Raw genomic sequence first — 23,836 nt, forward strand, 5'->3', positions numbered from 1 at the left:
ATATCGCTGAGACTCATGTCAGAGAACAAAGAGGAACAGGGAAAAGTATATCTAATCTACTTTCTCAGAAGTGGAAATGTATACTTTTATTAGTGTGTTGACTATGATTCTTCTATATTTTTGGGCATCTAAAATGTCCAATGTTTTCACAAAAGAATTTCTTCTAGGATTCCCACGTAGAGTAGAGTGATTAGTGCTGGACCATGAAACAGATGCAGGATTAGAAGTGTATCAGAGCTCTAAGTTCTGCTCTGCCAACTTAAGGAAGCCAGAATGGGATACACATGTAATATTTTACATATGTAATATTTCTGCTGCATTTTGAAATATGGTGGTCACCTAGAGAAAAAGCACTTGTGCTTGTGCTGAAAACTGAAGTAACCATATACAGTACTTTCCAAGGAATGCCATTTTTACCTGAAGGCACAATTGAGAAATTAACTATGATTATTCAGAATTAGGCAGTTTGGTAGACAATTTATTCAAAGTAAGTATGTTACTTAATACAACTGATAATATTTTTTGCCAATGAGAAAATTTTAGCTTTCAAGCAAAAATTAGAATTTTGGAATGTTTTATTCCATAACTATAATTTTGCCAGATTTTCAGTATTTAAAGACATTCCTCATGAGATTGTTGGTGATGTTAATAAATTTGACATGTAGTATTGTACAATGAGAAATGTCAGCATTTGAAAGATCTACATATTGCAGTGAACCTGTATTTTGCAAATGATCCATATGTGATATTACAAACTAATTATGATAAAAATCATTCATAATGTAAGATAGATCAACAAATTTTAATGTAACAAATACAAAAAGCTTATTGATCTGCTTTCAGCTTTAACAGTACAACTGAACATTTAAGAAATTATACTAGTTAAGTTTTGGTACAGAAAGATAAAGAAGATCCAGAATTATCAAAAAATATTTTTAAAACACTGTTCCTATTCCAGTTTTATATGTGTGAAGATGGATTTTCTTCAAGGTCTTCAATTAAACATCTTGTCATAATATGTTGAGTGTGGAAGCAGACATAGAATCCAGATGTCTCTTCTTTTTTTTTTTTTGGCAAATATATAAATCAGTGTCATGCCACTCACTACTTCTTTGAAAATATATTGCAATTATGTTATTTATACTAGCATGGAATGACTAATATTGTTTTATAAATATTTTCAAATCTTATGTTTTAGTTTTAAAAATGGCAAGTAGCTATCAACCTAACCCACATTAAAAAAAAAAGCTTTTTGGAGTTCTCCATACATTATAAGATGTATGTAGATGTAAGTAGATATTGAAACCAAAATACAGGATTTTAGATCAATCATTGTAGAAGATTATAAAGCAGTCGTACAAATACATGAGGCATAGCCAAACTGTATTTGGTTCCTCAAATCTCCCAACTCATAATTTTTAAGTGAACAAATGCATAAAATAGAATTCTAATTTTTCTTTGCAGTGTTTTTATTGCTAATGAGTGGTGGCATTTTCCCCAAGATTTGTCCCAAGGAAGTGAAATCTCCACAGACCAAATGCCTGACTACACTTAGAAAAGATACATTGTCAACTTTCTCCTTAAAGATCTAGGCCCTTAAGTTGAAATATTTATTGGAAAAAAATATTATCCTGTGGAAAATGGCTATTTGCCATTTTTTACCTTCAAAAGGTAAAAAATCTAAATGGAAACTATTATTAGTAAATACATATCATTAAACTAGTAACCTATGCTTACTTATAAGGGAAGTTGGGATGACTAATGAGACTGCAAAGAAGACAGGTGTTGGGGGGAAAGGAAACATGTCTTGCATATAGTTGGAGGTATGGATGTGTACATCCTCACAATAGCCTCGATATGTAATTATTAAATACAGTTTTAAATGAGGGAGAAGACGCTCATAATGTTAGAATTGATGCTCAAGTATATTGCTACATGCCTTCAAAATTAGTATTTCAATCCCTTTTAAATGGCCCTGTCCCAATATGAGATATTTTTCCTCTGAACTTCCCAGATGGCTCTAGTGGTAAAGAACTCACCTACCAATGCAGGAAACAGTAAGAGACTGTATTCGATCCCTGGGTCGGGGAGATCCCCTGGAGAAAGAAATGGCAACTCACTCCAGTATTCTTGCCTGGAGTATCCCATGAACAGAAGTGCCTGGCAGGCTGCAGTCCATGGGGTCGCAAAGAGTTGGACACAACTGAAGTAACAGTACTTTCTCTAATGTAGCACTCCATATTATTTCAGTCTTTTTAAAAAGGTAACATTACCTCCTAATAAAAAGAATCCCAATTCAAAGCAAACTCACTCAGACAATAATATCCAGGATACTTATTTAAATTTCTTACATATAATAGAAAGGATCCTATTTGCACTGAGAGTTTGAAGTAAAGAGAAAAAAGAATATTCTTTGGGTCAAATTAGTTGAATCAGCTCATTCAACTAGAAGGAGACAGGATGTCTCCTAAACTCATTGGAATAATTACTTCACTGAAGATGGTGCTTCAGCTTAATTTGTGAATATTAAATATTGCAATAGTATTGCAAGGATTAAGTGATATAACATGTGGGAAATGAGAAGTCTGGCACAAAGCAGATTTTATTATTATTATGATCAGGATCACTGCATGATCAGAATATCAACAAAGTTGGGTTTTATTGTTATTATTATGATCAGGATCGTTGCCTGTTCAGAATATCAACAAGGTTGGCAAGGTGATAATTCTGGGGTTAAGTAATTCAGGCAAAGAAAAATTTTCCTGGTCTGCATGAACTCTTTCTCAAAACCTTCCACCTCATTCTAAGTCAGAGTACACCAATCTATACCAACCTACTTGTTTTTTTGATTTTGATGGCACCCCACTCCAGTACTCTTCCCTGGAAAATCCCATGGACGGAGGAGCCTGGTAGGCTGCAGTCCATGGGGTCACTAAGAGTCAGACACAACTGAACGACTTCACTTTCACTTTTCACTTTCCTGCATTGGAGAAGGAAATGGCAACCCACTCCAGTGTTCTTGCCTGGAGAATCCCAGGGACGGGGGAGCCTGGTGGGCTGCCGTCTATGGGGTCACACAGAGTCGGACACGACTGAAGTGACTTAGCAGCAGCAGCAGCAGTACTGGTAAAGAAGATGGGTAAGGAAGAGCTTGAGCCTTGCCATCACTAGAATGGCTCATCACGCTTAACCAATCTCCTTGGCATTCTGGTTTACACAGTAGTTCTGTTTAATTTATATTTTGAGTTTGTGTGACCATTTCTGGATATACTAAGAAAGTCCATTTCTCAGGCAGGGAGACTGGAAACTAGAACATCCTTTGAGACGTCATTGTGACCTGTCACTGACCTTTCTCTTCTGGTATGAACACTGTTACCTCACGACTTTATTCAAAATTTCAAAATTCCCATTATCTTTCATGAAAACCCAGAACTGACTTGCCATTTCCTAGACTGGCTTCCCTGGCGGCTCAGTGGTAAAGAATCCACCTGGAATGCAGGAGGCCGCTTGCAACACAGGAGACTCAGGTTCGATCCCTGGCTCAGGAAGATCCTCTGGAGAAGGAAATGGCAACCCACTCCAGTATTCTCGCTTGGGAAATCCCATGGACAGAGGAGTCTGGTGGGCTACAGTCCCTGGGGTCACAAGAGTTGGACATGACTGAACAACTAAACTACCACCAGACTGCTCCTCAAAAAATTCTGGCAAATGAAAAGGTAAGATACTTTCCAGGTAGTCACAATAAAATAGAAAGGGTGGATAGACTGCCTGAAAAAACAAAGATTCCAGAGAATCATAATAGAAGGGATTTTTTAAGAAGAGCTGCTACATAAACTAGATGTTTTAGTGTTGCACAGCTTAAGAGGACAAAACAAGTACCAATTATTAGAAGTCAATGGCAGAAGTTTCATAATTCTCAATCTGATGCTTACCTTTCTGCCTCCTAAAATAGTCACCAAGTGTTTATGATACTCTGTATTCTAGAGTCTACAAGAGTTTCCATACTCCAACCAACTCATCTTCATCTCCTTCATCTTACCTTGGACAAAGTCCTCACCATTCATTATCCTCCCACAGCTTATTGATTAGTATATTCTACACCTTCTATTGTTGTTTTTGCTCAGTTGTTAAGTCATATCCAATGCTTTGCTACCCCATGGAATGCAGCACGTCAGGCTTCTCTGTCCTTCACTATCCCTGAGTTTGCTCAAACTCATGTCCATTGAGTTAGTGATGCCATTCAAGCATTTCATCCTCTGTCACCCCTTTCTCCTCTTGCCCTCAGTCTTTCCCAGCATCAGGGTTTTTTCGAATGAGTCAACTCTTCGCATTAGGTGGCCAGAGTATTGGAGCTTCAACTTCAACATTAGTCCTTCCAATGAATATTCAAGGTTGATTTCCTTTAAGATTGACTGTTTTGATCTCCTGGCTGTCCAAGGGACTCTCAAGAGTCTTCTCCAACACCACAGTTCAAAAGCATCCGTTTTTCAGTGCTCAGCCTTCTTTATGGTCCAAATCTCACATCCATTCATGACTACTGGAAAAACCATAGCTTTGACTATATGGGCCTTTGCCAGGAAAGTGATATCTCTGCTTTTTAATACACTCTCTAAGTTTGTCAGGGCTTCCCTGGTGGCTCAGAGGTTAAAGCATCTGCCTCCAATGCGGGAGACCCGGGTTCGATCCCTGGGTCAGGAAGATCCCCTGGAGAAGGAAATGGCAACCCACTCCAGTATTCTTGCCTGGAGAATCCCATGGACGGAGAAGCCTGGTAGGCTACAGTCCATGGGGTTGCAAAGGGTCAGACACGACTGAGCGACTTCACTTTCACTTTCTAGGTTTGTCATAGCTTTTCTTCCAAGGAGCAAGCATCTTTTAATTTCATGGCTGCAGTCACCATCTGCAGTGATTTTGGAGCCCAAGAAAATGAATCTGACACTGTTTCCATATCTTCCCCATCAATTTGCCATGAAGTGATAGGACTGGATGCCATGATCTTAGTTTTATGAATGCTGAGTTTTAAGCCAGCTTTTTCACTCTCTTTCACATTCATCTAGAGGCTCTTTAGTTCTCATCACTTTTTGCCAGTTTAATGGTGTCCTCTGCATATCTGAGGTTGTTGATATTTCTTCTAGCAATCTTGAGTCCAACTGTGCTTCACTCAGACCAGCATTTTGCACGATATTCTCTGCATATAAATAAGCAGGGTGACAATATACAGCCTTGATGTACTCCTTTCCTAATATTGAACCAGTCCCATATTCTATGTCCAGTTCTAACTGTTGCTTCTTGTCCTGCATACAGGTTTCTCAGGAGACAGGTAATGTGGTCTGGTATTCCATCTCATTAAGAAGATTCCATAGATTTTGTGATCCAATCAAGGGCTTTAGCGTAATCAATGAAGCAGAAGTAGATTTTTTTGGAATTCCCTAGCTTTTTCTATGATCCGCCTTCTTTTTCTATATCCGCCTTTGCTATTTCTCACTATAAACACGGGCTTCCCTCATAGCTCAGTTGATAAAGAATCCATCCGCAATGCAGGAGACCCCAGTTTGATTCCTGGTTCAGGACGATCCGCTGGAGAAGGGATAAGCTACCCACTCCAGTATCCTTGAGCTTCTGTTATGCTCAGCTTGTAAAGAATCCACCTGCAACATGGGCAATCTGGCTTCAGTCCCTGGATTGGGAAGATCTTCTGGAGAAGGGAAAGGCTACCCACTCCAGTATTCTGGCCTGGAGAATTCCATGGACTATATAGTCCATGGTTTTGCAAATAGCTGGACATGACTGAGATAATTTCACTTTCACTATAAACACTATTCTAGCCATATATACTTTCTCCTTTTGTTTTATCTACACTTATGTTTTCGTACTTCTATTTCACTGCATAAGTTGTTTCCTCTAATAGAAATGCTTTTCCTTCCTTTCTTCTCTTGGTGAGAAATTACTGTTATTTCAACTTTCAGTTCCAGTTGCACCAGCTTGGGAGATAGTTCTGGTTTAGCTCTGGGTTCCTATCTCATTTTATATTGACCATCATATTGCGTTTTCCTTGTGGATTTGTGTGATGTTTTCTCACTAGACAGTGAGCTTCTCAAGGTCAGAAAGTGTGTAAGAGTCATCTTTGTATGTCTTTGAACTTTCATAATTTCCCATAGCACCAGGTTCATGAAGGACTCTTTAAGCTGAATGCAATTAGATTTCATCTTAACATAAAGAACTTCCTTTTTTTCCCTAATGAGACAGGTTGATCTGTATCCTTAAATGGCCACATAGACATACCATTAGAGTGGACATGTCAGCAAAGTGCGAGATGATGAAACAAATACATTGAGAAGAGTCTTCAAACTGTAAGTCCCATGGTTCTATGTTGCAATGTGCTTGCGGCTGAAACATACCATTCATTTAGAGTAGTTCCTTGTTCCTGTACCTTCTTCTATTTTAGGTAACAGAAGCCGCTTTTGCTCTTTTCTCCTTGATTCTGGGAATTCACCCTGAAAAGGAATAGCTTTTATCTCCAGAAATGCTCCTTCCCTGAGTCTATCTCAAGAAATTTTCTTTTCTATCCTTGCTCCTCTCTGTTTTTCTCTATGCTTCACACATCATAATCTGTTTTCTCAGGATTCAGTCTATACTTTGCTTCTAAGCTAATTGTCAGAAAAATTAATGACTGATAACCAAGTTGTCAAAAACTAATTCCAGTTTAACATAATAGCTGCCATTTATTGAAGAAATCTTATATGTTCCTTACATGAATTATATTATTAAATCCTTATATGAATGCTGTAAGTTATTATTCTTATCTACATTTTCCAGATGATGACATTAAAGCCCTAAGAAGTTAAATAGCTTACTAAAGGTAACAGATGTAGGAAGTGGTAGAATTTAAATCAAATCCCAGTCACCTAGATTGCCTTTAACTACTTTGCTAAACTGCCAACTCATACTCATCCTCCAATATACACTCCAGTATGAATTTTGCATTAACATTATTATAAAGTGTGCAATGCAACACACCATGGGTATCAGAGGTTTGCACAGGAGAAGATTCTTCTTTGAATCCATAGCCCATACTCCACAGGGACCACCTAATCAGAAGACTACCTTTCATAATGCATGCTAATTTTTCTCTGCTTTCTGGGTATCTTTCATGCAATTCATAAATCGCACATCTTCAGTCTTTACTTTAGCATTTAAATCCAAGAGGAAAGCTGCAGCTCCTCCATCCCAGGACTGACTGTGGGAATCTGTTTTATGGGGAGTACATTACATACCTGTAACAAGACCCAAATGAAAAAAGAAAAGGCAGCAATAATTGTGAAGTTCAATCAAAACCCACAGTTCAGCTCCACCTGCATTAACTGAGGGAGCAGACAGCAGTGTTTGCTTGTGCTCCTGCTTCTCCAGTCTTGTCTTCCTGGCAGCTGTACCCACTTGGGCACTCTCTGAAGTCCAAGACACCTCTCATCCTTAGATCCTATCCCGGTTTTGAGATGAACTCGGTCTCTCCAGTGAGCAAACTATTCTCTCGATCTTGATCTTTGTCTTTGTCCTTCCCCACTGAAAGGAAACAATGTTTCTTGGAGATATGGCTGATTCCAGACTTTGGGCAGTGTAGGCACAAGATGAATCTAGAATATTTTTTTTGCACCAGAAAAAAAAAAGCTAAAAATGATAGGTCATGAAACAGAGACACAGAGTCACAAAAATAAGCTTAAAGGTATGCTCAGGGGTGAAATCTGGAATGGTTATTGTGCAGTGGGGAATCTGGGCCACACCTAGAGCAGGTGATCAAATTAATATCTCCTAAGTGAGACAGATGTTCACCATGTACCTTCAGCTGTCATACTCTCTTAGAAAGACACAAAACCACTTCTATAAAATTCTGGCTAAGAATACACTACCTGGATCCATTCTGTTAAAAATTCTATTTAAAATGTGTTATGTGCATGCTCGGTCATATCCAACTCTTTGCAACTCCATGGACTACAACCACCAGGGTTCCTCTGTCCGTGGAGTTTTCCAGGCAAGAATACTGGACTGGTTGCCACTTCCTACTCCAAAGGATCTTCCCGATCCAGGGACTGAACCCACATCTCCAGAGTCTCCTGCACTGGCAGGTAGGTGTTTTACCACTGAGTCATCTGGGAGGCCCACCCACTAAAAGTAGGAACGTTTTATTTAAAATTGGAAGACTATATTCTCTAAAAGTTGTGAATCTCCTTTAAGAAAAGGTTGTGAAAATATTTTAGATTAAAAGAAACTCAAAGAGACAGAACAACTAAATGTCACCTGACCCTAGACTAAAGCCTGTTACAGAGAAGAAAAAATGATATAAAGGATATTATTACTGAATTAAAAATATTACAATATAAACAGCAGATTAAAGCATTATACCTATATAGAATTTACTGAAGTTGTTAACTGTTCTGTGCTTATATAAGAGAATGATACAGTGAAATATCCAAGGGTAAAGTATTTTTTACCCTTGCAATGTATCTATGCAATTTATCCTCAGATGGTTCAGAATAAGAAAGGAAAAAAAAAAGATAAAATGTAAACAGTAAGCAAATATGAGTAGAAAGTATATGTGTGAATGAGAGAAAGAAAACTTAAAATGTAAACAGTAAGTGAATCTGAATAGAAAGCATATGTGTGGTTTTTTACAGATTTTATTGTTCTAATTTTTCTGTTTAAGCTTAACATTATTTCTTAGTAAAAGTTTAAAGATAAGAATAAATAAATGTGTCCCTTGTAAGGAAAAGCTTTTGCTGGTGGCTGAGATCAATGTTTTCTGACATCTTGCTACCAGTAAATAAGCTTCATAAAATTGGTATAGACAAACTAAGTGTTGGGTTAGGTGCAATTGGAAGAGTTTTAGATAATATTTGTGTTTTCATCATCAAACACACATTGAATACTTATTAATTTTATGTTGTATAATGTCCTTTCTCTCCTCAAGAAAGAATACTAGATTGTGTGTACATAAGAATGCTTTATAGGAGAAAATAATTTACAAACGTAACATTAGTATTAACAAATTATTTACAATAAGCCTGATGTCCTCTACTGATTCTGCACATTAGAAACTTATTTGAAAGCCACTGGCTCTGTTGACATGACTCAAGCCACTTTTCTTTTTTGCCTTGAGATCCAAAGAAATGAGGATCCTTACGTTATTTTTAAGATAAGCCTAATTTCCCAAATAACAAAGTTCATGCTTTCTCACTGTTAGAAAATACGTCTGAATAACCTGTAAAGGTCTTGATCTCTGCCTCCTGTATAATGTCACAAACCTCTGTCCATAGTTCATCAGGCACTCTGTCTATCAGATCTAATCCCTTGAATCTATTTCTCACTTCCACTGTATAATCATAAGGGATTTGATTTAGGTCATACCTGAATGGTCTAGTGGTTTTCCTGACTTTCTTCAATTTCAGTCTGAATTTGGCAATAAGGAGTTCATGGTCTGTGCCACAGTCAGTTCCCGGTCTTGTTTTTGTTGACTGTATAGAGCTTCTCCATCTTTGGCTGCAAAGAATATAATCAATCTGATTTTGGTATTGACCATCCGGTGATGTCCATGTGTAGAGTCTTCTCTTGTGTTGTTGGAAGAGGGTGTTTGCTACGACCAGTGTGTTCTCTTAGCAAAACTCTGTTAGCCTTTGCCCTGCTTCATTCTGTACTCCAAGGCCAAATTTGCCTGTTACTCCAGGTGTTTCTTGACTTCCTACTTTTGCAAGCCAGTCCCCTATAGTGAAAAGGACGTCTTTTTTGGGTGTTAGTTCTAGAAGGTCTTGTAGGTCTTCATAGAACCATTCAACTTCAGCTTTTTCAGCATTACTGGTCGGGGCATTGATTTGGATGGTTTGCCTTGGAAATGAACAGAGATCATTCTGTCGTTTTTGAGATTGCATTCAAGTACTGCATTTCAGACTGGACATGGAAAAAAAGACTGGTTCCAAATAAGAAAAGGAGCACATCAAAGCTGTATATTGTCACCCCGCTTATTTAACTTCTATGCAGAGTATATTGTGAGAAACACTGGACTAGATGAAGCACAAGCTGAAATCAAGATTGCCAGGAGAAATATCAAAAACCTCAGATATACAGATAACACCACCCTTATGGCAGAAAGTGAAGAAGAACTAAAGAGCCTTGATGAAAGTGAAAGAGGAGAGTGAAAAAGTTGGCTTAAAGCTCAACATTCAGAAAGCTAAGATCATGGCATTTGGTCCCATCACTTCTTAGCAAATATATGGGGAAACAGTGGAAACAGTGACTGACTTTATTTTGGGGGGCTCCAAAATCACTGCAGATGGTGACTGTATCCATGAAATTAAAAGACGCTTACTCCTTGGAAGGAAAGTTATGACCAACCTAGACAGCATATTAAAAAGCAGAGACATACTTTACCAACAAATGTCCATCTAGTCAAGCCTATGGTTTTTCTAGTAGTCAGGTATGGATGTGAGTGTTGGACTATAAAGAAAGCTGAATTGATGCTTTTGAAGTGTGATGTTGAGTAGGCTCTTGAGAGTCCCTTAGGCTGCAAGGAGATCCAACCAGTCCATCCTAAAGGAGATCAGTCCTGAGTGTTCATTGGAAGGTTTGATGTTGAAGCTGAAACTCCAATACTTTGGCCACCTCACACAAAGAGTTGACTCATTGGAAAAGACCCTGATGCTGGGAAAGATTGAGGGCAGGAGAACAAGGGGATGACAGATGATGAGATGGTTGGATGGCATCACCCACTCAATAGACATGAGTTTGTGTAGGATCTGGGAGTTGGTGATGGACAGGGAGGCCTCGCGTGCTGCAGTTCATGGGGTCTCAAACAGTCAGACACGACTGAGTGACTGAACTGAACTGAATTGAACTGAACTGCATTTCAGAATCTTTTGTTGACTATGATGACTACTCCATTTCTTCTAAGGAATTCTTTCCCAAAGTAGTAGATATAATGGTCATCTGAGTTAAAATCACCCATTCCAGTCCATTTTAGTTCACTGGTCCAAATAGGGAAAGCAGTACATCAAGGCTGTATGTTGTCACCTTGCTTATTTTACTTATATGCAGAGTACATCATAAGAAACGCTGGGCTGGATGAACCACAAGCTGGAATCAAGCTGGAATCAAGCTGGAAAAGACCCTGATGCTGGGAAAGATTGAAGGCAGGAGGAGAAGGGGACGACAGAGAATGAGATGTCTGGATTTATCACCATCACTGACTCAAAAGTAAACTCCAGATATTGGTGATGGATAGGGAGGCCTGGCGTGCTGCAGTCCAGGAGGTCGCAGAGAGTCAAACACAGCTTAGCAACTGAACTGACTGAACCTGTAATGGACTATAATTCCCTTGAGAATCAAGCCCTACTTTGTAATGTCTTTAAGTCAACATCTGGAATCTAGCTATTAACCCCTACAAAATCCAACAGTGTGCCCAGTCCTCCCATGCGGTGACTGCCAACTTGTCTGTGTTCCTTTCTCTTAGCTTGTAGGTTCAGACTCTTGTGCACCATACACTGCTTTCTCATATTATTGTAGGACCAGCTTGATATTCAGCCTTCAAGAAATGTTCAACTCACTCAGGGTCATCAGAGTGCAATAGAAAGGACTCTTGGATTTTGGCACTTGGCAAATCTAGGAACATATTTAGCTCTGCCACTTATCAAATGGATGGTAGCCAAAGTACTTAATATCTCTAATCTTGTTTCCTCTCTTTAAATTGGAAATAACAATGCTACTTCCTCGGAGGATGGTTGTAAGAATTGAGACAGTGCTACACAGAATCTTTGGCATGGTGCCTTGCACATGGTGATTTACTGGAAAACATTAATTACTAACACTATTTAAGGAAAATAAACAAAATTTTTATTTTAATAACTGCACCATGTTCTCTTTAGGGTGATACTCTCCTTATTTAAATTCTTCTGGGAAAAAGCAAGGCTCTAAGGTGTTCGGGATTAAAAGAATACAGGAAAATGAAAGAGGCAATGAAACTATTCTGCATAGCTCAGCAACAGAAGTTAGAGGACACAGCAGAAACCACAATGACGAGAATCAAGCATAAAGTTAAGGAGGTTAAGGAGGAAATAGGAAAAGAGAAAGTTTCATCTCCATGACAAGGTGCCAAAGAGGTAAAATATCCAGTGGTAAATTTTGAGTATCTGCCTTACCACGAATTGGCAGCCTGTAACTTCCTGGAACTAAAATTAAATCTGTAACTTGAGTGAATGTTCCTGTTTTCCTTTGTTTGTAGGTTTGTTTCCACAGTGAAAATTGAGGTGGCAGAGATGCGTTCTCAAGACTGAGATGGCGCCGAGCCGAGAAGGATGAACAGGTACTTAAGGGAAGGTGCAACCAAGGTTGAGAGCTTTGCAGGAGAAGTAAGTAGGCCTTAGAAGAGGCTGTGAGAGGGGATCTCCAATAAAGCACAGAAAACTTGAGGGATAACAGGATGGGACCTTAACCTGACCTCTGGATTTTATCCTTATTATAGTTAAGAACATGGACTTGTCTCAAAGCAGCTTGTGTTCAGAATATTTTAAACTAGATAAAAATACTAAAAGTTAGAAAAATGTGAAAGGTCCACAGTCCTCTATCTATGATTCCAAAATACAAAAATTCTAACAATGTGTTGTTTCGTTTGGCATCCATATATTTTAGTGGTGAAACCGGACTTTATTCTCCAGTAGGCTGCCTATTGTTCCTGTTTACTGCCACAGTAGGTATAGTCATACAGTTTGCTGAAGATTTATTCATGTTTTGGAATATGTGTGCCACCCACATTCTGCTAGAGTGATTGGTTATATTTATATTATCATATTCTCAAACACTTCTGGGCCCAGGCTTTTGGATAAGAGTTTATAAACATAAACTCAGAAAAACAGAAAATTTAAATGAGTGAAAAAAAAAAGATAAAGCTTTTACCTTCCAGGGTATTTCTAAAGCTGAAGTTGGCAGCTTTATCCATGGAACCTGATTCATACTGGGTCAAACTCAGGCAAAACTCCACATCAGCCGAGGAGGGGAGCCTCGGGGTCCTGGCTTTGTCGTGGTTTCCAGGATTGCGCAGTAATGGTCCCTCAGACGTCCCGTTGCATAAAGCCTGGCGACTGTTGTACTCCTCCAGTCTGCTGCAGACGATCTGCATAGAACGCCTTTGTGTTAAATGAGTGTTGTAAAAGGGGGAAGGTAGAGAGGTTGGGATTCCTTATTTGGATGTTGGATATTTGGATGTCTAATCATCAGGAGATTCATGTCTTAAATTGTTGAAGGAAGCAGCTTTCTGATGCTTGCAGAGTAACTGTAACCCATGAAAGTTACAGTTCAGACCACAGTTCTAGTCTCACATCTACCACTTAAGAAAATAAATTCCATAGATCTCATTGAACAAATAATAATAATTACTTCATATAATTGTTGTCAGATATTTGTTAGGAAAATTAATTTGGCAAACATTTGCGGAACATCCACTGTGTAACTTCACTGGGCATATGCCTGTGAAGCTAGCCATGGCCCAGAGTTCAGGTCTGTACCCTCTTCTTTTAATTTTTTCTCTATCTGCCTCCTTGGCTATAAGAACCAGTTTCATGGCTTACATGCCACTGCATGATAAGAACTTTCTGATTCCCATCTCAAGTTCAAAAGCTCTCTTCTGAGCTCTAACCCTGTATATCCATCTCTGACTTCATATTTCAGTGTTATCTCACAAGCATTTAAAATGTAGTATTTAAAAAAAAATTGTTCCTTTCTAATAGCTAATAAGGGGAAAAATCTGAAATAAGATATATATGCACGTATAACTGAATCACTTAGGGGTACACCTGAAACTAGCACAGCATTGTAAATCAACTATGTTATTATTGTTGAGTTGCTAAGCTGTGTTTGAATCTTTGACCCCATGGACTTTAGCCCGCCAGGCTCCTCTGTCCATGGGATTTCCCACCAAAGGATACTGGAGTGGGTTGTCATTTCCTTCTCCAGGGGATCTTCCTGACCCAGGGATTAAACCTGTGTCTCCTGCACTGGCAAGTGTGTTCTTTACCACCGAGCCACTTTACTATAAAAATTAAATTTAAAAAGAAGTTAAAAAATGAAAAAAAAAAAAACTTGAAATTAAAACAAGGTTAAAAAATTGTATTCCTCTCCCTATACTTCCAGTCACATCAACTATCCTGAAACTTAAACCAGAAGTCCATAAATCTTCATTTTATAACCAAAGACTGTTATCATCTGTATTTTGTTCCCCTTTATTTTTCACATTGAAATCATCAGCCAAACTTGTCAATTCTACCTCCAGAATACATCTTGAATCTCTAATTGTTTACAAATTCTGTGATCCAACTGAGGAAGTCGGACTGGCTACTCGTCTCTGTGCATCACCTGTGCTTCTCCATCCATGCCTTCGTTTCTGCCTAAGCACATCCATTCCTTACCGTTTATCTGATATTCTACTTAGTCTTCAAGGTTAAACCAATATTTTGAGAAAAAAAAAATTTTTTTAAGTCAACTGTGACTTAAAAAGTAATTCAGAATTGTCTGACTCTAAAATCTGAAGAAGTTAGAGATCCTTCGCCAAATTATTTTGCTTACAATTTCATTTATATGTGAAAGTCACTCAGTCATCTCTGACTCTTTGTGACCCCATGGGCTGTAGCCTGCCAGGCTCCTCTGTCTGTGGAATTCTCCAGGCCAGAGTACTGGGGTGGGTAGCTATTCCTTTCTCCAGGGTATCTATCTTCCCAACCCAGGGATTGAACCCAGGTCTCCAACATTACAGGATTCTTTACTGTCTGAGCCACCAGGGAAGCCCAAAAATACTGGAGTGAGCAGCCTATCCCTTCTCCAAGGGATCTTCCTGACCTAGGAATTGAACCGAGGTCTCCTGCATTACAGGTGGATTCTTTACCAGCTGAGTTACCTCACTTACATGCTGGCAGAAGAATAAACTGTGATCAAAATATTTGACAAGTTAAAAGGAGTTCTTTCAATAAATACAAAATAAAAATGCTAAGTAATTAAAAATATCACATTATAATTTAATTAGCAGATTTTTTTTTTCTCAGTGGTATGTAAGTTAATTCCTCAACTGAAAATTATCGATGCCTTAAGTTCCATGAGGGCAATTAAACAGGTAGCAAGATAACAAACTTAAATTGAAGCATAAAATACAGGAGAGCTCACCTTGCCATTTGTGACTATTCACAACAGCGCTTAATGCATAAGTGGCCTGTGCCCACTGAGTAGATAATAGGGTTGTTTGTCAAACTCAAACTTGACTCATTTTAATCTCCCTTGATAGTCAGTAGCACCTCCTTTTTTGAAAAAAGTAATATCTCCATGAAGATAACTTTCTTTTTTTTTTCATTTTTGTTCATCCCCAGAATCTAGAATAGAGACTCTATAAATATTTGATGGAATAATTAAAAAAAATCAATGGAAGAATCAGTGACTCTTCAACTACCAACATGTGTTGAACACCATTTTTTCCTAGTTCTGTTATTGGTACCAACATTGGCCCTAAAAGATATTTTCAAAAATGTATCATTTGTGTTAAACATATATTGAGTCCTCACTCTCAACAGGAAAGGCATCTTTGTGTATACTTTCTAAAATTCACAAATGACCTTGTAGGTTGATATCATTTTATTCCTATTTTAATGATAAGGAAACTGAGTGTGGAAGAGTGTAAAAGGCTGGTAGGATCTAAAGCCCTGTATCATGATTAATTTATGGCAACAGGCAAGGTACATGGAACAATATTTTTAAAGTGAGTCTTCTTGCTTAGCTGTTTATATCACTGTTAAGAGTAATCAAGGCAATCCTATCAGTGTCCTACTCCAGTGAGTTGGCAATCTATAAGAACATAAAATCAAGTTATGTTGTGCTCAGTCGCTTCAGTCATGTCCAACTCTGCAATGTCATGGACTATAGCCCACCAGGCTCCTCTGTCCATTCTCCAGGCAAGAATATTGGAGTGGGTTGCCATGCCCTCCCCCAGGGAATCTTTCTGACCTAGGGATCACACCTACATCTTATGTCTCCTGCACTGGCAGGCAGGTTCTTTACCACAAATACCATCAAGTAAAACCACCATCAAATAGAACGGAATGAGCCTTGCTCCCCAGGAATGGGTGCTGCTATGTTACACAACAGACACTTGGAGAAGCTTTTAATTTCCAGTCACAAAGATATCACTTATTAATTCAAGGGTTGTGTGTTAGAAAAAAAATTAGGTTCCAGATTCACATTGGTGTGGGCTTCAATTCTGGTTCAGCGACTTACTAGCAATGTGTCGATGAATATATTATTTAGGCTTGCTAAGTCTCAATTTCTTCAACTGTAATATGAAATAATAAATATAATGTTAATATATATCATATTTACATGTGTTTATTTTTAAAATATACTTAAACACATTATTTATATTTAAATATGCATTAAATATATATAACAGACTACTTCAAAATTGGGAAAGGAGTACATCAAGGCTGTATATTGTCATCTTGCTTATTTAACTTATATCAGAGTATATCATGTGAAAAATCAATAACCTCAGATATACAAATGATACCACCCTTATGGCAGAAAGTGAACTAAAGAGCTTCTTGATAAAGGTGAAAGAAGAGAGTGAAACTTACTTAAAAGTCAATATTCAGAAAACTAAGATCATGGCATCCAGTCCCATCACTTCACAGCAAAACAGTGGAGACAGTGACAGACTTTATTTTCTTGGGCTCTAAAATCACTGCAGATGGTGACTGCAGCCATGATGTTAAAAGACACTTGCTCCTTGGAAGAAAAGCTCTGACAAACCTAGACAGCATATTGAAAAGCAGAAACATTACTTTGCTTTGGGGGATACTGAAGGACAGGGAAGCCTGATGTATGGAGTCCATGGCGTAGCAAATAGTCAGATACAACTTAGGGATGGAACAACAATTTTTGCATTAAATGTAATATATTGGATCCCTTTATAGTGTTAATTAACTACCCATCGCAGCATGTATATAGATGGAAGCATTTTCATTCCTGTTTGAAAAATAAATCATATCCAGATATTTTTAAAAGATCTAAAAAATCCTACTGCCTAGAAGACTCCTGCAGTAGACTCAGTTAAATTAGAGGTTTGAATGAAACTATTTTGCTTAAATCACAACTGCCAAGTGATTAAATGTTCAGATGGCTAAATGTATTAGTAACAATGAGTAAATCTACCCCAGTTCCAGAAATAATTTGAAATAAATCTCAATAAATCATTGTTCTTATATTTGATATAGAAGGGGAGGCAGGGTAGGAGAAAGCATTAGCACTAGCTGTCATCGTGGAGATTGCAATTAGACATGGTTTCCAAACTGAGCAAATTACATAATCTCCTACTATCAAGGTTTTTCATCTGTAAATGGGGACTATAACAACTTTTTATGAAGGATCAAATAATTTTACCTATGTAAAGCACTTAGTATATAATGCCAAGTAGAGAGTGTTTAATAATGACAGCTATTATATTATTGCATACAAGACTATTGGGCAGGCCACCAAATTGTTAACCCTGACTTTATTACACAGGATGAATAATCATTATTATAATAGCTATTGTCAATATATCATATGAGGATATATTGTGATAATAATTCCATACTTAAAATTCAAAGAATATGTCAGATACTAAACTAGCCATTTTACATTAACAGTTTTCATTGAATCCCTTCAGAATAATGCTTTAAAATATATTATTCTAATTTTCAGGGGGAAAAGTTCTCACATAATTAAGTAACTTCTCCAGGATCTTGTAGCTAAGTGAGTTACAAAAGTCATGTTTTTATGGCTCAAAAGACTATCCCTTTCCACTTCATTAATTTGCTTTCCATTCAGCTTAGTATTTTCATTAGTACAGAAAGCACACATATATCTTAATTGCACCCCATTTTTTTCTGTTGAGAAAAGAATCCAAAGGTCAAAGATTACAAATAACTTGTCCAATATCATCAGATAATTGGCAGAGGTAGAATCTGGTGACAAAAGTCTTCTGATGAGGAATTTGTTTTGTTTTCTGTTTCAACAAAGGTGACTTATATAATGTAGAGAAAAATCAAGTGTCCCAAGTCAAATGAAAAAGAAAAAGAAGAAATGGATGTATTAATGGAGAAGGTGAGCTTAGTGTTCTCTTAACTTTAAAGAAATTGCAGGAAAAAAAAGCCCAGTTATTAAAAGCTTTAGGAGCAAAAATTCTATTATGGCATTAGAGGTTTATCTAAAAGAATGTAAAACATATGACATTCCACAGAATCTTTTTCATGAAGAAAAAAGAGAAGCTGTTATTTCACCTAGCTGTTGCCATGGTTACCTAAAACCCATGACTCTCTGCTGAATTGTAACTTTTTTCTTCCTCCTGTTTGCTTCCATGTGATGTGCTTTTCACCTGATGAGTGAATTCCCTGGCCATACTTCACTCATGTCCATCATCTTGCAAATGATTTTTTCTCTTTATTTTGATCCATCATAACAGCTATTCTTGAAATACCTTTTCTTCTTACAGCTAGCTCATCTGCTGCTTGCATAACATTGGATCTAATTGTGTTGAGCATAGTTCGCTCCCCCCGCCCCAAACAACCTCCAAAATCTGTGAACTGCTTTAATTCAGGAGCACTTTAAACATGCTTCTAGTTTAAAAGCATGTTTTTAAACAAACCAAAAAAATAAATAAGTAAATGAACAAATATACAAAGGAGATATGAATACTGAAAATAAGCTTTCTATAAAAGGTAACATTTAGTAATTAAGTAATGCTTTTTAATGTGTTACTTTATTTAATAATAAACCTTGTCAGTAAATATTATTAGTCTCACTTAAAACTCAGATTGGGTTATAACATGCTTGATCTTCTCTATGTGTGCTTTCTTTTTTTGCACACACACAAACACATACACACACCTAGAGAAAGCTACCAAGAATGTTTTATTCTAGGTTATAAATTGCTGCTTATTTTTGGCATCATTGTTTTCTTGGCCTTGGTTATCCAGTAGTTAAGGTTATGGTTATTGTTTAACGTTCTAGAAATCTAGCTATGTCTATACAGAGTTTAGTTTTATATGTGTTAGCACTGGAGCTAATGTTTCTATGGTTTTCAATTTTGTTCAATTTAGCATATACTGATAAAGCCCATTCTATGTATATATTATGTTCCTGGGTTCTGTGGATATAAAGATAAATTATAAATGGTTTCTACATTGGAACAGCTGGCAGTCTATTAGATAAAGACAGGTCTGAAAACCTGAAGAATTATAGGTACTATGTTATAAAATCTGTACAAAGTGTAATGATAGTACACAAGAGGGAAGGTCAATTCTACTTGAATAAGAGCTGTGAATAAACACCTAATGGAATATTTTCACTATAACGTGAATGAAAAGGACTACTTCAGAATATCTGCTGCAGTTGTCTGTGCAAGTGACTTTGAGAGTTAAAGTGACTACAAGTTAGAATTTACATCCATAATTAGTGGCTCGTTTGATCCTTTCTCAGCCTAAATGGCCCTTTATAAATAGGAAACTGCATGGTTGACTTGAAATAGCACTGGAGTCAGAAGCACTGGTTTTTTTTGTCCTCAGCTGTGTCACCTTAGGCAAATTATTGTACCTTTGGGGGCCTTACTATGTTTTACAAAATGTAGATACAACACTACAGACTAATGGCAGTCTCTCAGCTAAGAGTTAATAAATTCTATGAATTTCTGAAAACTCCATTTTTTGTGTGTGATATTTGAAAGATATTTCAAAGATATTTCAAAGATATTTGAAATCAAGAAAAAGAAGAAGGCTTTCTTTTTTTTTTTTTTTTAACCAAAGGGTCTGAGTATAACTACTTAGGAAAATATTAATGAATTCACCAAGTGTGGAAGCTATTTAGTCTCACCATCTCACACAGTCTAGTTTTTTATTTGCGTGTTCAATTCAGGCAAAAGCGTTTAAATTAGTGATATGTTTATTATAGAACCTAAGTTTGTAAAGTGAAAGAGATACCAAAACAATTTCCATATTAATTAAATCAGTCATTCTTAGGGCTGGCTCTGCATTAGAATTACAGTAGAAGGTTTTAAAAATACAGATGCTTGAACTTCACAGTGGACCTCCTGAATATGATTTTCTGGCAGAAGGTAGATGGTGGAGCACATAAAAAGTTTTAAGATCTTAAGTGAGTGATTTAGAAGATACTGAGAACCGCTGCGTTGTTGCTGTTGTTCAGTTGCAGAGTCATGTCGCACTCTTTGCGACCCCATGGGCTGTAGCATGCAGGCTTCCCTGTCCTTCCCCATCTCTCGGAGTTAGGTCAGTTGCATTGATTTAATTGCATTAAATCGATATAAATAACTGATCTTCATTTTTAAAGGACTTTAACCAGAAATGTGCAAAGGAATGGAAATAGCCAGCTAGAACTGAGTTTGCCTGTAACCACACATAGCAACACTGCTCACAGCAGGTGGACATAAATGTTCACTCATTTCACCTTCCTTACTTAAATTATTGTTTGCTGACTTCTCTTCAGTGGTCTTTGTCCCCTGTATTTCCTAATTTTATTTTTAACACCAGTTACTCCACAGTGGTTTAATCATAGAATGATGTTAAATCTAATGCTGCAACTATTTTAACCCAGTGTTTACATACTAGACACAAATAAAATTATTTAGAAGTAAAGTTGAATACAATCATAAAGAAAAAAGAGAAAAATTCCACTCAATAATCAATAAATGAATCGAAAAAGTTAACATAATTTGCTACTTCTCATGTAATTAAGTGGCTTCCCAGATGGCTCAGTGGTAAAGAATCTGCCAGCCAGTACAGGAGATGCAGGAGACATGGGTTCAATCCCTAGGTCAGGATGATCTCTTGAAGGAGGAAATGACAACCCACGCCAGTATTTTTGCCTCAAAAATTTCATGGACAGAGGATGCTGGCAAGCTACAGTCCATGGGGTCACAAAGAGTTGTGCACAACAGAGCACACACACACACACACACACACACACACACATGTAATTAAATATCAATTAGTATTTGTCTATGAAGCTTCAGTGTGGATGTTGTAAAGTTTTGGTAATTTAGATAATCCACCGGTTTTTCTAGCTCAAGAAAAGCTAGCTGTACAGTTAAGGAAAGCATTATAACTAACTGAAAAATCCCATGTTCAAGCTTAACAGTATTTTAAGCAGTAACAGAGGATGTGAGAGTTAGATGAGTTTTGCACTATATAGATTAAGGTAGGAGGTCTGAAGGCTTATTGAAATAGATTTTTTTGAAGCACATTTTTCCAGCCTTTCCTGCACAAATACACTCCTTGCTCTTGGTAAACAGCTGACATTAGTGACACCAGATATTACAGTGGCCATTTTCAGTGTGTTTCAATAGGTTCATTTGGAAGGTGTGGGGTTTAGGGGTGGGGGGTGGGGGAGGGGAGTGTTTGGGAAGCAATTCACATATCAAAATTGCAGAGTTCCTGGTGAGAAGGCAAGATTCTTCCCATCTTATTTAAATATTGAGCTTATTTCCATAAAGTACAACTAGTCAAAAGTGCTGTGTTAGAAATGGTTGGAACACAGGCAGACAAGTATTCCTTCTACCTTATAGTTTTAAAATAATAAATAATTAAAAGCATATTTCTTTGACTACCTTTTGCCCCTAATCCAAAGTGAAAAAATCAGAATAGGAAAAATAGAAATTAAATTTCAAAATAGTGATCTCTTATCCTATACCTCAAAAGTTTACACATGTTTAGGGAAAATGCTCGTTTCTTCTGCATCCTATTTAAAAGTGAGTCAGGATGGGTCAGATCCTTTGGCTAAAGATATCATTGCAGATAGGTCCTTGGAAATATTATAGAGTGGTTGCACAACCAGGCTGCCTGAGAACAAATTTTGTCTCTACTACTTACTAGCTTTGGTATCCTATACAAGTTATGTAATATCTCTAAACCTCAGTGTTTTTTTTTTTTTTAATCTTTAACATGGGGAAGGTTAGTAAGATTATTAAATGAATTAATGCACAAAACCACTCAGAACAGGGCCTCACACTTGCTAATCGATCAATGAATATTAGCTATTTTCATTATTTACCTGTTTAAGCCTGAGTATTCATATTTTTTTAAAAGAAGATTTAATCTAAGTAATATTCCCCTAAATTCCTAATGGTAATAATCACTACAGACATTTACTAAATAATGTCTCCCGAGGACCCTCCTTTGAATATTCTTATCAATAGGATTCCTGGGATATGGCCAGATATTTGTATTTTCAATTTATACACTGAATTTTATTGGGAATAAAATTTCAGAAATATTGACCTAAATCATTTTTTTTTACTTAATCATCTAAATACTCATTTGTCCATTGATTCAACAAATACTTCATGAGCTCTTACAATTTTCCTGGCATTGTATTATGTGCTAGGAGATACAGTGATGAACCAAGTACTTTTTATTCATTAGATTTTAGGACCCAAATACAGGATATTGGACAAAGAACCACACAAATCTCTATGGAACTGCAATTGTGAAGTGTGCTATAAAGGAAAATTACAAAGTATGTTGAGAGCTCTTGACAGGGGACATTTTCTAGGCTTGGCAGGAGAAGAACAGATGGGAAAGGAGGTTTCTGAAGACCTGCCAGAAGTGATGGCTAAGGTTCTTTTAAGCTTTGATATTGTATGTACTGCACACCTTACCTGCCAAGAGGAGAAGAAGGATGCTGGGCTGAGTAGATTAGGGTTTGCAGGGTTGCGACCTCCCATGTACTCATCTGTGCAAACCTCACAGTTTTCTGCATCTCTCCAGTCCCAGTATGGAATCGTGAAGTTCTCATCCCCGGTCAGCTTCTGGATTTCCTGTTCCCACAGCAGCAAAAAGAGTCTATGCCAAGGCAGGAAACCTGGGGCTTCATGAGCGAAATCAATGTCTCTCCAGACTTCAGAGTCCCCAAGCAGCGTGTCCCTTGACACATAATAATGCATCCAGACAAAGAGGTCATAAACACTGACGTCATTAAACAGGGGAGTTGTTCCATGATTCATTTGGCCATAGGTGCCCGTGGGGATGACGTAGTCTGGGCTGGTGGTATGTTTTGCCAAAGTGAGATAGGCAAGAAATTTGTTCTTCTCTGGGACACTCAAATCAAAGATGTTTCTTCTCACCAAAAGTCGCCTTTCTGTGCAGCGGGGTCCCCGAAATCCAAACTTACAACTTCCGCAATTGAATCCCATGAAGTTGCCAAAGCACTGGCAAGTTCTGTTATAAAAGATGGAGGGCCAAGACTCGCGGTCGTCCACCCCCGTGAAGGGGAACTGAGGCCCGAGTGGTGCCATGGACAGAATGACGTCCTGGCAGGAGCCCCTGCCCGAGAGCCGGCCACAGGGGCTCCCATCGCCCGCCCAGGGCGGGCAGCACTCCTTCTCCATCAGGCTCTTGGAGGAGGCACAGGCTCGAGGGAAGTGGCCCGCAGAGGTCCGGAAACTCCATAGCAGGCAGTACAGGGCAGCCAGGAGCATTTTTCCTCCGGTCCTCACACGGTCTGCCTGAGCTGGTTAATGGAGCCACACTCTTCCCTTTCCAGCTCCCCACTCAGTGACTATCACATGTTTTGGCTAAGATCTATATAATACCACTCCCACCTCCAGCATTAAACCCTCTCAGCCTTTATCTAAGCTTTCATCTTCTGAAAACCACATGACTAACTTTTCTCTGGAGTTGGCATAGATCCCATTAGTGGGATAGGCCTATGTTAAAGTGAGAAACACTATTCACCATTAACAGTTTAAGTCTCATGGTTAGAATAATACTAATAA

General features: G+C 37.8%; 1 protein-coding gene across 1 annotated transcript in view; it reads right to left on the reverse strand.

Moving 5' to 3' along the window:
• TYR (tyrosinase) overlaps positions 1 to 23,539 on the reverse strand; it is a 108,146-nt gene extending 84,607 nt beyond the window's left edge. The window contains exons 1-2 of the mRNA XM_052662388.1: positions 22,721 to 23,539; positions 12,934 to 13,150 (exon numbers count right to left, since the gene is read on the reverse strand). Of these exons, the coding sequence (XP_052518348.1) occupies positions 12,934 to 13,150; positions 22,721 to 23,539 (1,036 nt within the window). The remainder of the gene's footprint in view (positions 1 to 12,933; positions 13,151 to 22,720) is intronic.
• Positions 23,540 to 23,836: the final 297 nt, after the last annotated feature.

This window comes from Budorcas taxicolor, chromosome 25 (genome assembly GCF_023091745.1).
Source record: "Budorcas taxicolor isolate Tak-1 chromosome 25, Takin1.1, whole genome shotgun sequence".
Taxonomy (NCBI): domain Eukaryota; kingdom Metazoa; phylum Chordata; class Mammalia; order Artiodactyla; family Bovidae; genus Budorcas; species Budorcas taxicolor.